The following is a 16,736-nucleotide window of genomic DNA, read 5'->3' on the forward strand; positions in this document are numbered from 1 at the left end:
GGAGAGATCTAGAGTAGCAAAAGCCTTGCTGGTCATCAGGTTCAGGACAGAGGACATTAAGGTCCTGAACTTCAAGTTAGAGTACAAAACTGCAATGATAAAAACAGAATAGAATTGGCAATAAACAAAACAAACAAAAAACGTAAACAGGTATACTACTATCTGTATTGTCTGCATTCCTCCTCCTTTGGTAAATTCTTCTTCTGGCACAATGGCACCAGCCCTCTGTACAGCATGTCACAGGGCAGAGAACTCATCTGTCATTCTGTTTAAATGTTCTTTTGTAAATGACATACATGCATGAATCTTCACCATAGAAATCACAGGAAAATAAGTACACTGAGAATTCACTGCTGTAGTACACATACAAATAGAGAGAATTATGCACCCTGGCAATCTCAGCGATGAGGCAGAAAGATCACCATTAGTTTGAAGCCAGCCAGGGCTACATAGTGAGTTCAAGGCATGCATGAACTGCATTGCAAGACTTTTTATTTTTATTTTTTGGTACCAGGGATCAACTCACTACTTCGCGCTTGCAAAGCAGGTGCTTATGCCACTAAGTGAAATCCCCAGCCCCTAAGACTATGTCTTAAACAACAACACCAACAAGGAAAAGTGCAGTGAAGATAACTACCATGATCACACATTGGGGGCCCAGTTGTCTGTAGCAACAAAAAGCTCCATCCACAATCTGCTTCTTGAAAAAGAACTGCATCCTAGAGCAGCTCTTCCATGCTATCAATGGGACTGTAGGCCTGGAAGCCAGGTGGTGCATTACTGAGCAGTGTTTTCCTCTGATTTCCCAACATTTGGCTCTCTGATTGTTAAACCAAACCTGAGGGCAGAGGGAAAGGGTGACTTGGTTAATACACAGAAAGGGATTCTTATCATTGAAAAAACATTGTGTAATTTCCTATACCACTGACACACTGCACAATAGCAGCTGCTTTATTCTAGCTAAAATACCTTAAAGGACGGGGGTGGACATCAGTGAAGGACCATAGGCCCCACCGGCCCAGGTCCCAGAGTGCATCTCAGGCACCAAAAAATGAAAGTAACTATAAGAAACATAACATCACACCTCCCCTTTCTTCTCACCCTCAGTAGCAGCTCTGTGCCCTGAACAGGAGAGGGTGTAGCAGGATTCCCTGACCTTGGAAACTCACTGTTCTTTATTGGTTTCTTCCAGGTGTTGGGTGTAGGCCTAAGTGATAAATTGGAACAGGTTGGTGGGTCTAAAAAGGCACCACTCCAGCCCCAGCATAAATGCAGGTGAAAATTCTAAAGACCTTAAAGGCAACAGAGGAAACAGGTGAGCATGACAAATCTGGTACTGGGGCATTCTGGGTGATAAAGGGCACCTTGCAAGAAACCCCATGAGTGTTTTGAGCAACTCTGCCTACTCAATATTTTTGCCAAAAAATCCACTGAGAAAACATAAATCCTTTCCAGTGATCACGCCATCTACTTTGGGGAGAAGGACAGGTTCTCCTTTTATCCCCGATGGGGGAACCAGGCGCCAGCACCTCCTTGGGATGAGACCAGTGGAGACTGGACCCCCTGCTCTGTGCAGACAGCGAGGAGCAGGCTTCGTGGTCTTCGGTACCTTACTGCCAGGAGAATCCCCGCTGCTTCGACCAGAAGCTCTCTGAGATGGAAGCCAGTGCGGGTCTTGTACCAGGTGTCCTTGGAGGCGCTGAAGGTGCTTACTTCAGTGGAAGGGCTCCCGGCCTCGTGGATGCTTGCCCCGAGGGCCATCTGGATTACTGTGTTAGTGGTGACAACGGCCACAACCAAGAGGCCCACATGAGCCAGGGACGTAACACTGACTGCAACGCGGATCTCAGTGACCAGGAGCCTGAGCAGCTGTCGCCGGCCAAGCAGGATCCTGCAGATACCCAGGGTCAACGGAGGGGCCGACCAAAGCGGTTAAGAAATGGCTTTGCACTGTGGCAGGTGCAGGAATTGGAAACTGTTTTCCAATACACTCAGTACCCAGATGTGTTCGCAAGGTGAGCTGCTGCCTTGGGGAGCCCCCAGGCTTTAGGAGAGATGGGCTCTTTCCTAGGGGCCTTTCTATTTATCTGGCTGCCCTCTTTTCCCTCTTGACCTGAGAGCACTTGGGGTCTTCACCTACCTGTCTTTGGTGCATTGGGTGGCGCTCATGTGGACCAAGGTGGAGATTTTACTATGTTATCATTGTGAATCCAGTCTGGAAACTGGTTGGTAGCTACTACTTTTTTGTGTTTGTATGTTGTGGTATAAGAGGCATAGACAGAAAATCTGCTACCTGAAGTGTGTTGAACCATAGGAAACAGTAGTAATGAATATTTTTGTGCTACCATGCAGCAGATCTTCAAACGTTCTTCATTTTGCAAAATCAAACTATCCATGTGAAACACTTCCCATATCCTCCATCTTCCCAGCTCCTCACAGTCATGAGCCTGCATTTTTACTGCATGAGTTTGAACTGTCTAGGAACTAGATGTCAGTGAAATCATAGCATTTTAATGTTTCTGTGCCTAATCATTCCACTTTGTATTTCCTCAAGGTTCATCCATAATGCTACATGTCTTAGAAGTTCCTTCCTTTTCAAGGCCAAGTAATATTCCCTTGCATGGATACATACACCCTTCACCCTTGTTTCTTACTCATTTGTGGAGAGGTTGTTTTTGTGAACAGTGCTGTTGTGAGCTTGCCTGACAAGTAGCTCTGAATTCAAAGTTTTTGAGACATCCTCAGAAGTGGAATCATTGGATCATGGAATTCTATGTTTCTGGTTTGAGGCATCAGCAGACAATTAACAAGAGAGTTTGCAGAAGCTGACCTTCCTTCTCACAGTGACCAAGGCTCTGGTTTCTCCCTGAGCTCAGCACACTTGTCATTTCCTAGGCTTTGCTAGTGGCCCAGATGATGGGGTGGTAGATATCCCTGTGCTTAGGGTGTCATTTGGAGCCTGTTTTCTCCTGCTTCCTGCTCCTCTCTCTAGCTTCCTTGGAGAAATGTCTCATTGAGTCCTGGCTGATGCCCAAACCTGGAGGATGTGATTTGTTTTTTGACTTAAGAGAAGTGTTCTGTGTCTCTATGAGGCCTGTTTTGGAAATACTCATTTTTCCCATACAGTTGATCCTTTTTCAGGGTCTTGACTTTGTCCTTTGACTCACAGAAATGTTTAACTTTGACATGATCCACTTTATTTTTGCTGTATTCCCTGAAGTAGTGTCTGTGTTTGTAAGTAAAATTTCTGTGGACTCTGGATCAATAGAATGAGAGTGTCATTCCATAGGTTTCCCATATTTAAAATTTGTACTATGTTTTCATCATAGATGTTTGCATTCGCTTTCATTTTTCAAAACAATGCATTAAAAATAGCTCAGAAGGTTAAGGCCAATTTACATTTGTTGAGAAGTTCAAAACATTTTGATAGAATTTTTTCTTGGAAATACAAAAAACATGATTGGAGAGCTATGCACAGTGAATGCAAACTTGAAAATCATTATAGAATCTGTATATGATATTTCATTCATCCCGGCCACTGAGTAGGAAATCCTTGTGAAGAAATGTCTCATTGAGTGCTTTCTGATGCTTAAACCTGGGTGATTTGTTTTGTCCACAGGCTTGTGTGTCTGCTTTATCTATTTTTCTTGTATTGCCTGAATTAGTGGCTCCTTTTGCCAATAATAGTAACTTGGATCCAGAGTCAAGAGAATCAGGTGCTGTCATACTATAGGCTTCCTGTATCTAAAATTGACACAAGGTTTTTCATCATAGATTCTTGCATTCATTTTTATTTTTTAAAGTAGTACAATAAAAGTACTCTGAGCTGTTAATGGCACCTTGGAAACTATTTCATTTTTTGGATTTTTTGTTAATTTTCATTTTTCTTAGTATGTGTTTATACTACATAATGATTACATTCATGGTGGGGATTTGGTACATGCACCTAATACATCTCAGTTCTTGTCTTCTATTCCTTCCCACTCATGTTTAAAGAAACACTTTTTGCCAGCATCTGATTCACTTGTTTGTAACACTCATTATCATGAGTACAGATTAGTAGCCTGCCTCATAGGCAAAAATCATGTGAAACACATGAGACAATTATGGAAAGCAAAGCAAACTATTGGGTTTATTGGTCATACTGGATTACAATAACTTCTTTGTCTTTCTTTTTTGGTATTCTAGCTATTTTTGCACTTCATTTCTATTTTGGGTTTCTCATAGTAGTGAAACCATGTGATATTTAAGCTCATGTGCTTGACTCACTTCACATTGTGGTTTTAAGGTGCATCCATTTTTTAACAGATGACTCACATTTATCCTTCTTTGTGGCAGAGTAGTAATCTGTTGTGTAGCAATACCACATTTGTGGATGCATTCATCTTTTGATGAGCATATATACTGCTTCCAAGATTTAGTTATCATGAATTCAACTACTGTAAAGGTTAATATGCATACATATTCTGACAAAATGTATTTAACTCTTTTTGGGAGGATACTTAGGAAATAGAAGGATCAAATCAAATTTCTAGTTTTAGCTGATGGAAGCTCCATCCTGATTTCCATAGAGACCGTACTGGTTACACCCTTTGGGACTGGCTGATTTCTTGGTGGTGACCATTGTTTCAGGGGTGAGATGAAATCTCAGTACTGTTTTAATTTGCATTTTGCAAGGGGCCAGCAATGTTGAACATTTTGTCCTGTATTTATTGGTCATTTGTTCTTTATTGTCTGAGAAGTATCCATTCATTTCAAATGCTCATTGATTAGTTTTTACATTTCAGATAATGGTTTTATTTCTGTATATATTTTAATTCTGTATATATTTTAGCTATCATTCCTGTGTCTGAGCAGTAGTAGACAATTTTTTCCCAGTTCTGAAGGTTATGTCTTCACTATTTTCTTTGTTAACTTTGCTGTGCAGAAGCCTCTTTAATTTGCTGTGATCCCATTTGTTAATTCTCATTATTTCTTTTTATTCCATTTGATTAGTACATGCTTGCAGTTCATGCAGTTTACATTCCTCTCGGGGAGTGCTTACATATGCACATTACAGCTTGTGTTTCCTTTTCTTTTAAATCCGCTTTCCCTTCCCTCTTCCTCTCCTCTTCCTCTCCTTCTCCTCTGGGTCTGCAATCATTTTTTCATACCTGGTGATACTGTTTTTTTCAGCACATGTTATGGCTTATACTATTTACATTGATTGGGGTTATTAGGATCCTGTACATGGCATAGATTTATTTCTCTCATTTCCCTTTCCCACCCCCCTCACCCCTCTTTTTATTCCCTTGGGCCATTTTCCTTCAGGAAGGATCTGTCCCCTTATGCTTTTTTATCCATCTTTTATCATTTTGTTTGTTTGTTCTTTGCCTCACTCACATGAGGAATACCATGTGGTATTTAAGGTTGCATGGTTGATTTACTTCACTCAGCATTTTGTGTTCTAGGTGCATCCATTATTCTACAAACATCCGAACTTTGTTGTTTTTTATAGCCGAGTAGTATCCATTATGTATAGGTACCACATGTGGCTTACCCAGTCATCTGTTAATGGATATACAGGCTGCTTCCAGGGTTTAGCAATTACAAATTGTGCTGCTATAAACAGTGTATGCAAGTACCGTTGTAGCAGCTGGGGGAAGATACCTACCAGAGCAATAGCTGGGTTATATGGGAATTTCTACTTTCAATTCTTTGTGAAATCTCCATATTAATTTCCATAATGGTTGTACAAATGTGCATTCTCACCAACTATGCAGGAGGGTTATCTTTCCACTGCAGCCACACTAGCATTTTTTATTATTTGATTTCCTCAGGATTATGATTCTTTCTGTAGTAAGATGGAATCTTGTGTTGTTTTAATTTGCATTTCTCTAATGACCAGAGCTGTTGAGCATTGTTTCACCGATTTGTTGGCTATTTGTAAGCCTGCCACTGTGAAGTATCTGTTCATTTCTCTTCCCCACTTCTTGACTGGGTCTTTAATTTTAGGTGGTTTAATAATTTGAGTTTTTTGCATAGTCTAACTATTAGTCCTCTGAGGAATAACTGGCAACAATTTATTCCAATTCTGTACATTGTCTCTTTACTCTACTTTGAATATTTGGCTGTGTGGAAGCTTTTTAGTCTGATATAATCCTATTTGTTGATTATTGCTGCCATTTCCTGAATGATTGAGTTTCTGTTTAGAAAATCCTTTCCTACTCCTATGCCTTCAAGTGCTTTACCTATTTTGTATTTCAGAATGTTTAATTTTTCTGTCCGGATGTTTAGATCTTTACTTAATTGTGATTTTAATTTAGTGTATGGTGAAAGAGAAGGGTCTGGTTTCATTGTTTCATCAAAGGACTGCAAATTTTAACAGCACCACTTTTTGAGTAGGCTATGTTTCCTCAAACATACGCTCTTAGACCATTTGTCAAAAATCAAATAGTTGAAAATCTTTGGGGAGGTTTCTGTATCCTCATTTCTGTTCCACTGATCCATGTGTCTGTTTTTGTTTCAGAATCATGCTGTTTTCCTCCCTGTTGCGTGTAGTACAGCTTGAAGTCTGATATTGCTATGCCACCTGCTTGGCTCTATTGCCCACGAGTACTTTGGCTATTTGGGGTTTGTTCTGATTTCATATGAATTTTAAGATTGTTTCCTATAGATCTGTAAAGTATGCTGTTGGTATTTTGATGTTTTAATTGGGACTGCATTGAATCTGTATAACAGTTTTGGAAGTATGGCCACTGAGAAGGTACTGGTTCTGCCTGTCCAGTACCAAGGGACAGCATATCTGTGACAAACCAGTGGCCAGCATCATACCAAATGGGGAAGAACAAGAACAAGGTAAGCGTGATGTCAGCATAACAGTTTTTGTGAGTATACCCTTTGACTATGTTGATTCTGCCTCAGAACAGTGGTTACCTCTTCTATTTTCCAAGTCTTGTTCAATCAACTTTTGCTGAGTACTGTAGTTTTCATTGTAGATGTCTTCCACTTCCTTTATTAAGTTCATTCCTAAGTATTTTATTTTCTTGATACTATTGTGAAAGGCACTACTTTCCCCATTTCTCTTTCACTGTGTTTATTATTGTTGTGCATGAATGCAATTGATTTTTTAAAAATTTTATTTAAAGAAAGACTAAAAAACAGAAAATAGGTAGAAATAATACATATGTTTAGAGAAAAAATAAACAGTAAGAAATCACTAGTTGATGTTTACATATTATCGTTTTACAAATAGTTGTTCAAGATACAAAAATGGAACATGTAAAGTGGGAATTCAAACAGCAAGACTGCAAATGGTTCTGTTCAACTGTCCAACAAAAACTTAGTAACATGGTTGTCAATCCTATATACTTAAACATACATGCGGTTATCCATATCTTCATTTATATTTAAACAAACTAAAGCAGCTTAAAATCATTCTGAACAAAGAATAATAGTATTGCTGGATTTCACATCATGACACTCCATGATCAGCACTGGGTACTGCAGTGTCTTTTTAAAAAAAAAATAATTTAAAGGAAAGCTAAACGAAACAGAAAACGGGTAGAAATAATACATAATTTCAAAGAAAAAAAAAGTAATAAATCACTAGTTGATGATTACAGATTGTCTTCTTACAAATAGTTATTCAAGATAGTAAAGTGGAACATATAAAGTGGGGATTCAAACAGTGATATTGCAACCAGTTCTGTTCAACTATCCAACAAAAACTCAGAAATACGATTATCAATCCTATACACTTAAACATACATGCAGTTATCCATATCTTCAATTATGTTGAGATTGAATAAACACAAGCAAGCTAATATCACTCTGAACAAAGAATAATACTATTGCTGGGTTTCACATTATGACACTCCAGGATCAGCGCTGGGTATTTTAGTGTCTCTTTTTCTTCAAAGTATCTGTTCATTTCATCATGTGTCATAAGATCAGTTCTCATAAACTGTTTATGGATTCTACATATGCATGAGTCTTAACTTGTATTTCTATCCTTTCTGTGTTAGACGGAGAAACAAAACAAAGCAAAGGCAAAACAAAGTATATTCTTATAAACACATGAAATGAAATAAACATATAAGACTGTTGTACAAAGAGTTCTACTATGGTTCCTGTGTTGGCTCTTATTATCTTCAATAGAATTGGCTATATCATCAGACATAGTATAATTGAATATATCAGTACATAACAGTATTAATAAAAACACAACTTTGTATATAGTATAGAACTTCAAAAACCGGCAGTTATCAAACCAGAATGTGTATTGTAGAGTCTTGTCATCTTCAGTGTAGTTGCCTATACTCTCAGACTTGATACTATCAATCATATCAGTTTTGAATAAAATCTTCTCTGCCTCATTTATGTTATGCTCTTTTTTTGCGATCAGTTGTCTGCTTATCTTCTTAATTTTGTTTTCTGCTCCATTCATTGAGGGCTCTCTGCCACTGTTCCTGGAATCCTAGTACTTTTATCTCTCTCTAGAATGTCCTGAAGTATTCTCTGTGGACTTGGATTGGTGGCTGGGAATTTCCCAAGGTCCTCTTTGTTTTTGAAGCATCTTGTTTCTCTATTAATTTCTAGAGACAGGTATATCAATCTGAGCTGGAGGTTATTTTCTTTCAGGGCTTGGAATATTTCGCTCCAGGCTCTTCTTGACTTGATGGTTTGTGTAGAAAAGTCTGCTGTTATTGTGATAGGCCTTCCTTTATAGGTTATCTGTTTCTTGTCTCTAACAGCTTTTAATATTCTATTCTTATATTGAATTTCTGGGATCTTGATTATTATATGCCTGGGTGTAGCTCTGTTTTGGTTGTAGGTGGCTGGAGTTCTGTATGCCTCATACATCAGAATATCATTTCCTTTTCCTATGCTTGGGAAGTTTTCCTTATTTCTGTGAATAACTTTTGTAATTCCTTTTTTTTGTATTCCAGCTTCTTCATTTACATTCTTTATTCTCAAGTTATAGATCCTTTTGTTGTCTTCTAGCCTTTGTATTGTTACTACTTGTTCCTTGTTATTTTTAAAAAGTTTTCCCTTTCATAATCCCACATTGCAAAATTGTCCTCCAGTTTGGGTAATTGATCCTTAGTTTCTCTCAAGCAGATTTGCCTTCTTTCCATAGAGTTTTTACTTTCCTGGTAATCTCTTTGAATCTGCTTCATGTATTTTATATTATTTTATATTCTTCATCAAATGGTTCTCTCCTTTGTTTGAGTTCCTCCCTTCTTCTGTCTCTGTGTGCTTGAGGGGTGCTTAGTATCTCTTTTATTAATCTTCTTATATCTTGCTTTACTTGGCTAAATATTTCCCTTTTGAACTCGTCTATGTGGTCCCGAATATATCTCTTTATGTCCATTGGTGCCATGTCTGATATTGCATGTTTGTTGTTCTCATTCTCCTTTGTATTTACTTGTCCTGGGTCAATTTTCTCGGGTTGGGACCTGGGGACTTTTTGTTGTTGCTTCCTCTTCCCTTTGTTTTTTGCTTCTTTCAGGAGGCCGCAGTTTCTTTCTTTGTTGGTTACAATTCTTCTGAAGTGCACTGGGTAGATGAACCTTCCCTCTGCCATGTGCTAGTGAGTTGTAGACAGGGACAGCCTATACTTGCCCCTCCCCTCCAGATCAGTCAAGCTGCTGTGGCCTGCACTGTATTACTTTGTACTGCCTCCTCTCTGAGACAGTCAAGCTGCTGTGGCCTGCACTGTATTACTTTGCACTGACTCCCCTCTGGGTCAGTCAAACTTTGGAGGCTTCACTGGGTTAGTGTGGTTAGTGTGCACCACCACTGTAGGGACTTGATTTTGGATAACCTATTGGGTCTCAGCCAGGTCACGTGACCCAGGCCTGGCTCATTCCACAAATCCCATTCAGGAAGGGAACAACTGACTGAAGTCACTGCTGCCCCTTGTACTTGCCAGTCCTGCCAGGTCCCAGGATGTTTCTGCCGGACCCCCCCTTTCTATGGAATGCCTCTACTCCTGTCACTCACCAGAGGTCAATGTAGGCACCCTGGCAACTCGCTGTCTTCTGAACTGAATGTAACTGCACCTCCAGTGAGTTGGAGTGGCAGGACCTCAGATCCCTCGGCAATTCACAGCAGGACCTCAGATGGTCGGCAAATCGCTTGCTGTGGCAGGAACACTGAATCTTTAGCTGTTCCAATAATAGGACCAGGACAATATGTTTGGTTGGTTCTTCTCACCTTAATTTCTTCTTGAGAGGAGAGAATTCATCTCCCTCTGTTTGGGGCTCCCTACTCTGTATTATGTTGAATTCTAAGTTGACTATCTCAGAGAGCCTTTGTAGCCAGTTGTTATCTATCTGCCATCTTTGCTCCTCCCCCTGATTTTTTTATTTTAAAGAGAAAAAAATAGAAGTTGATGTTTAAATCTTGGTTTTGTATCCTTGTATGCTACTGAATTTCATTGCTAATTCTAGGAGTCTTTTGGCAAATTTTTTTCTGAACTTGTATCCAAAGGATCATGTCATCTATAATAATGATAATTTAATTTCTTAGCCATATTCCTTTGATTTGTCTCTGTCCTCTGATTGCTGTGGATAATGTTTTAAGAAGTACATTGAATGGATGATAGCAAATGTCCTTGTATGTTCCTGATTTTAGAGCAAAAGCTTTCAGCTTCTCTCCATTTAGTGTTATGTTCATCATTGGTTTGTCATACATGGCTTTTATCAGATTGAGACAAAGACTATATACCTATTTTCACTGCAGTTTTTATCGTGAGCGAATGTTGGACTTTATCAAATGCTTTTGTTCATCTACTGAGATGATCATGTGACTTTTATCCTTATTTTTTGTTTATGTGGTATACTGTATTTACTGATTTTCTTACGTTGGACAATCCCTGCATCCCTGGGATGAATCCAGCATGGCCATGTTATATCCTGTCTTTTTGATGATTTACTGTATGCTGTGTACCAGTTCCATATTGAGGATTTTTCCATCTATGTTTATTAAATGATTGGACTGTAGTTCTGTTTGCTTGTGTATTTTTTGCTTGTGTTTGTTTTTGGTTTGGGGATCAGGTCTTATTTTTTGAGTACTTGCAGGTGTATCTTAGGGTTATTTGAACTCTCTCCATTTTTCTGATTTGGAACTCACTGCTATACACTTCCCTCTTGGGACAGCTTTCATTTTGTCTCACAGGTTCTCATATGTTATACTGGCATTTTCATTTGACTGTAGGAAATGTCTAATTACTGCTTTAATTTCATATTCAAAGGGTATTATTTAATTTCCAGGATTTCTTATTTTCTTTGTTTATATTGCCTTTGATTTCCTTTTTTTTTTGTCTTTTTCATTTTTATCGGTACTGGGGATCGAACTCACAACCGCCTGCTTACAAGGCAGGTACTTATGCCGCTGAGCTAAATCCCCAGCCCTTGCCTTTGATTTCCTTGTAATATGATCTAATAATGTGCATGGGATAATTCAAATCCTTTTTTAATTTTTGGTACCGGGGATTGAATTTATGACCTCAGACTTGCCAGGCAGGCACTTATGCCACTGAGCTAAATCCCCAGTCCGATAATTCAATTCCTTTGCATTTATTTAAGCATGCTTAATGGACTAGTTATGTTGTCTATTTTGGATAAAGTCCCACATGCTGTTAAGAAGAATGTGTAATCTCTTGGTGTTAGATGGAACACTGCATTGATGTCTGTTAAGTATATTAGTTCAAGGTTTTGGATCAACTATTATATTTCTTTGTTGAATTTATATCTAGTTGTTCTGTCTATTCGTCACAGTGTGGTACTGAATTCACTCATTTCAACTGTAGTGGTGCTTACTGATTTTTCATGTCCACTAGTGTTTGTTGTATGAAGTTGGCTATGCTAGTATTTGGTGCATATTTGTTTATCATAGTTATTTCTTCCTGTTGTGCTGTTCCCTTAACCAACAAGTAGTGACTTTCTTTGCCTCTTCTCATCAGCTTTGGTTTGAAATCCAGTTGGTCTCAAATTAGCACAGTTATTCCTACTTTTTTTCTGGATTCCTGTTGCATGGAATATTGTTTTCCATTTTTAACCTGTTGTTTTCTTTTTTAGTTAGATATGTTTCTTTTAAACTGCAGTGTTCAGTTTTGTTTCTTGATCTGTTTGGCCAATCTGCATTTTTTGACTAGGGAATTGAGCTCATCATAAGAAATTTCTAAGAAGACAGCATTTCCTGGAAATTATAGAAAAATATCATTGCATTTCTTTGCTGGGTGATTGAAAATGTAAAAACTGACAAGGAATATACATATGCTATTCCATTCATCCAGAACACTGGATTGCTCACCCAGAAAACTGAATAAGGAACATTTGCCGTTTTCTCTCCACAGGCTGGAGCTTGCAAGAGACATGGATGTGCCTGAATTCAGAGTGCAGGTCAGTAAATGCAAGAAAAGCCAACTGGCAGGGAAGTCAATCTACATCCTGCCTCAGGACACTGCCATGCCCTGGACATTGTAAAAGTGGTATTTTGTTTGTTTTGCTTTTTGTTTTTTGAACTTGCTGGCATTCATAGGTAGAAAATGAGAGACAGAAACATGATCTGTGGTCTCTTCCCCTTATCTACCGGAGTGTCGTTTACTAAGGGAAAAAACAAAAAACTTCAAACTAAGTAATGTTCACCTCATTCTAGGACCTGTGTGCTTTAGAGTGCACTTCTGTGTGCACTCATGTTGGGGTTCAGTGGTGCAGGGGAGAAAGCAAGGTTAAAAGAGCATGCAGTTGTAGGTAAGTGTTTGAAACCAAGCCCAAGAACTTAGCGTGTGAGTTTTTAAACATTTATTTCCTTGGTTAGTTTCATCTTTATCTCTGTCATTTCTTTGTTTTTTTTTTTTTTTTTTTGGTGTTGAGAATAGAACCACGTTACATCCAAGGATTGTACCACTGAGTACCTCAATTTCATAAATATTAGGAAAGGGAATAAACTCTCAATGAAAATACTCTGTGAACAAGTGATGAATGTCTAATTAAATTGAGAGTGATGAAGGAAGGTAGTTAAAGTGGTTAGTTGCCTGATTTTCTTTAATTGTCTGTACATGTTGGGATGGTGATAGAGACAGTGGCAGCCCACAGTTTAAAATTTTCTGCATGGAGTACAATGTCGATGTGAACACATTCTCCACATGCAATCTGGTTGCAATAAGGCATAGGACTGCATGCTTTGGAAATTGGTTTAAAGACTGAAAAAAGCAAAATAATTGGCGTGGTATGAATTTCAGGCAACCTAAAAAATAAGAGAATGATATAGAAAAATTGTAGTCGAGAGTGGCCTTAAAAATCATTTATGTATTCCTAAATGAATCTTTTTTTTGCTTGCTTCCATGAGACCCTGCCCTAGGGGTGGGGAGTGTTTGGCCCAGAACCCCACCTGTTCCTGGTTCCACAGGCCTGGGTCCAGGTTGCCAGGCAGGCTCATTGTGGACACCCTGCAGGCCTAGCTGCCACCCCTTTGTCCTGGCAAAGCCCGGCTGGCCCTACTCACCTAGACACCCAACAGTGCCTCCTGATCTTATCCAGCATGGTGCTGGCCTGGGACATTGTGCAGTCCCTCAACCTGGCCAGCCCCCATAGCCCAGGTGCTCAGCAGCAGCAACAGCAGCTACCAAAGGCCCTGGGACCAGTCACCTTGCACCACTGCCCAGGGCCAGGACATAGTGAGTGAGGCAGGGACACTCCAGGGACTCTACAGGGGCTGGGATCCAAGAAACACAGGAAAGGGTGCGAGGCCACAAGTTCCACACTGAGAGAAAATGCAGTGTAGCTCCCAGTGTGAACCCTACCAGGTTCGGACAGAATTGCCTTCTTAGAGTATTTGTTAAATAAATGCATTGTGTGTGTTTCCTTTTGTGGGATACTATTTCCATAGATAGGCTTTGTGGATTAATGTGATGTCATAGCCCTCATTTCAGAGCAGATTTGTGCCTGCTTTAGTTTCAAGTACAGTGAAACCTTCTTTTGTGAGCATTATGTATTCCAGAAGCATGACTGTAATACAAAAAGCACTTACCTATTGAAAGAAATTTCCTCTCAGGAAATAGTGGAAACTTGGTCATGGAAAAATGAATCTAATATTGTTATATAAAAGAAAATGATAAAATAAAAACTAAAAATACATTAACCTGAGCTAACCTTTGAAAACCTTCCTGACTGGTGTAAAAGAGACAGGAAAGAGCAAGGTTACAGTCTAGGACGAATTTCACTGTCATTAAGGAATCTCTGCTATCCTTGGCTCCAAGAAATCTGTTTTTGAGGAACTTTAACAAGGATCCTATGCAGTGAGACTTACTTTTGGGTTCTCTGGAGGATTCTGTGGGTATATGACATCACATTGTCATTAAAGCAATACACTGCTCATACTGCAACAGCCTTGAGTGGTGATTTTACACAAAAGTTTGCACTGCTTCACACATTTTATCCATGCCCATCATCTCACGTGAAGTGAGGTATTCCTCTGAATTTTTCTGCTCCTCCTCTGCCGAGATCTTTTTCATAACCTTTTGTTATTTGGAGACTGTCAAACACAGTTGTATACACACAAACACAGGATGGGGGTAGGGGAGAGAGAGAAGGATAGACAGGTAGAGATCTTACAAAGGGACAAAAGAGAAGAAGCAGTGGCTCATTGAGATCATGTGATGCTCAGCATCCAACTATGAAGAAAATTGCAACATACTGCTCATCATTCAAGCGAAAATTTAGTAGAAATCTGTGCTCATCTTGTGGAACACTCACAAAACAAGCTACTTGCAATCCAAGCTTTTATTGTAATTTCTGTTTCTTCAGGCAGTGCTGAGAAGAATGAGGGGAGGTCATGGGTCAGAGGAAACCTATGTGAGACAGAAGAGCCCAGGAGATATAGCAAAAACAGCAGGGCATGGGTGAGAAAATCAGGATGAGCTCATGAGCAGCGCTGTTGCAGAGTTCAGGACAGGGAGCAGTGGGGAAATGGGCGGAGGATGGGGGAGAGGCTCCAGGAAAGCAGCCCAGCACTGCAGGCCACTGAGCTCTGGCATCCTAATGCACAAACCAGGTGTACAAAGGCTGTCTTAGCTTGGAGATGTGGGGAGGGGTTGGGGAGCATTTTCTCAGGGTGCCTGACAAATCCCAAGCACAGAGGATCCCAGATGTGGAGGGGCTTTCTCCCCACCCTGGCTGTGGGCTTCTCTGACTGGAGTCCTGAGGGAACAGGAGCCACAGCAAACAAATGAAGGAGAGGAATGGTCTCAGTATATCCAATCTCTGCAGCCTGAAGTTCTCAAGAACCTCGTGCATGTTCCCCCCTCTCCTGTGCAGGGTGATAGGACTGGTAGGAAAACAGGCTACAAAAACAGACCTGATGTCAGCTCACCTGGGACAGTGCATTGTGCATGCTTTGTGTAGATGCAGCTGTCACCAGTGGACACTTTTCATCCTCTCTACATTAGCTCTGCTGCTCTGGGCTTCTTGATGAAGTGTATTCATGTGGGGAAGCAGGTGTGAGGCAGGGAGAGCAGGCTGTTTGTGTCATTATAGCTTGCAGTGTGGGAACTTCACAAATGTATAAGTCCTAGTGAATCGTCCAGAACTGGGCATCTGTGACAGAGTCCAGAGCCCAGAGATATGTGGCACAGATCTTGGTCTCTCTGCAGAGGAATGGGTAGCAGAGGTTTAGAGGGGAGCAGTTGTGTGAGCCCTTCCACTGGTCACTGCATGGTGGGGGCCCTCTTCCTGGAGAGCACTTCCCCTTTTGTGTCTTGGGAAGGAGGCCGGGCTGTGGGTGCCCGGGTGGAGCAAGAGCAGAGCTGCTGCTGTGCAAATAAAATGGCAGAGGCGTGTGAGGTTCCATGAGGAGCCTTCATTGTGACAGCGACTCTTCTGTGCACTAACCCAGTGCCTATTTTCCCTTGAGTGCAGGCTTGGTTCAAGAATCGGAGGGCCAAAGATAGGAAACTTCAGCGGGAAGCAGTGCTCAGCGATGCCCCACCTGCTGTCCAGCACCAGGGGGCCGTCCAGGACCAGCAGCAGCGCTCGCCTGTTCCCCTTCTCTGAGGCCACAGTGCACGTGGTTTTGCTCTTGGCACTAAGTCTGGGCCGTGTGTTGGTGCCCGTGCCAATTTGAGGTTTTGTTCTCAGCACTTATGTTGTCAATAAAGCAATGAATTTTCAGCAGGTTTATTTTTCTGGCATCAGGGGTTACTTGAATATAAATATCAGATGACCTGGGAATGTTATTTCAACAAGTGATGATGAGGTCTCTAGTCATGGAAACACTCCCTTGAGTCACCATCAAGAGTCAGCATTCTTAGTGCCATGATGAGATTTTTATATTTTAAAAATGGTAAAGCCAAGGAAAATAAAACAGAATAAACCAATCAACATAAACTACAGTAATACAGGACATCAGAACCTTATGAAAACAGCAATAGTTTGTTTTCTTCAAAACAGATGCAGATATCTTGGCACATAGTAAAAACTGGACAGAACAGAATAGAGTAGAAACAACAAAAACAAGACAATGAATGCAGTAAAGGACTTCCAAATAAGCTAATAATAAATCCAAATTGACTAGCATAGTATGTCTTGCTATCTTTTAAATAGCTCATCATGCTATCAGATTTAATATAAGCAAAAAAGCATAAAACCAAGCCCAAGAAAGCAATGAAAATGATATTGTTTCATTTTGTGAGGCCTGGTTCTCTCTCCCACCCTAGTACACGAAAGGTGCTGGTTTATGGTAAGTTTTTA

General features: G+C 40.2%; 1 protein-coding gene across 1 annotated transcript; it reads left to right on the forward strand.

Moving 5' to 3' along the window:
* The first annotated feature begins 1,383 nt into the window (after positions 1-1,383).
* On the forward strand, positions 1,384-16,142 carry LOC134475360 (homeobox protein Rhox13-like). The gene is made up of 3 exons (XM_063245631.1): positions 1,384-2,015; positions 12,344-12,389; positions 15,906-16,142. The coding sequence occupies exons 1-3, from the start codon at positions 1,657-1,659 to the stop codon at positions 16,038-16,040; spliced, it is 540 nt and encodes a 179-aa protein (XP_063101701.1). The 5' UTR covers positions 1,384-1,656; the 3' UTR covers positions 16,041-16,142.
* The last annotated feature ends 594 nt before the right edge of the window (positions 16,143-16,736 follow it).

This window comes from Cavia porcellus, unplaced genomic scaffold (assembly GCF_034190915.1).
Source record: "Cavia porcellus strain 051 isolate PalLab524CR breed Dunkin Hartley unplaced genomic scaffold, mCavPor4.1 scaffold_3, whole genome shotgun sequence".
Lineage (NCBI taxonomy): Eukaryota > Metazoa > Chordata > Mammalia > Rodentia > Caviidae > Cavia > Cavia porcellus.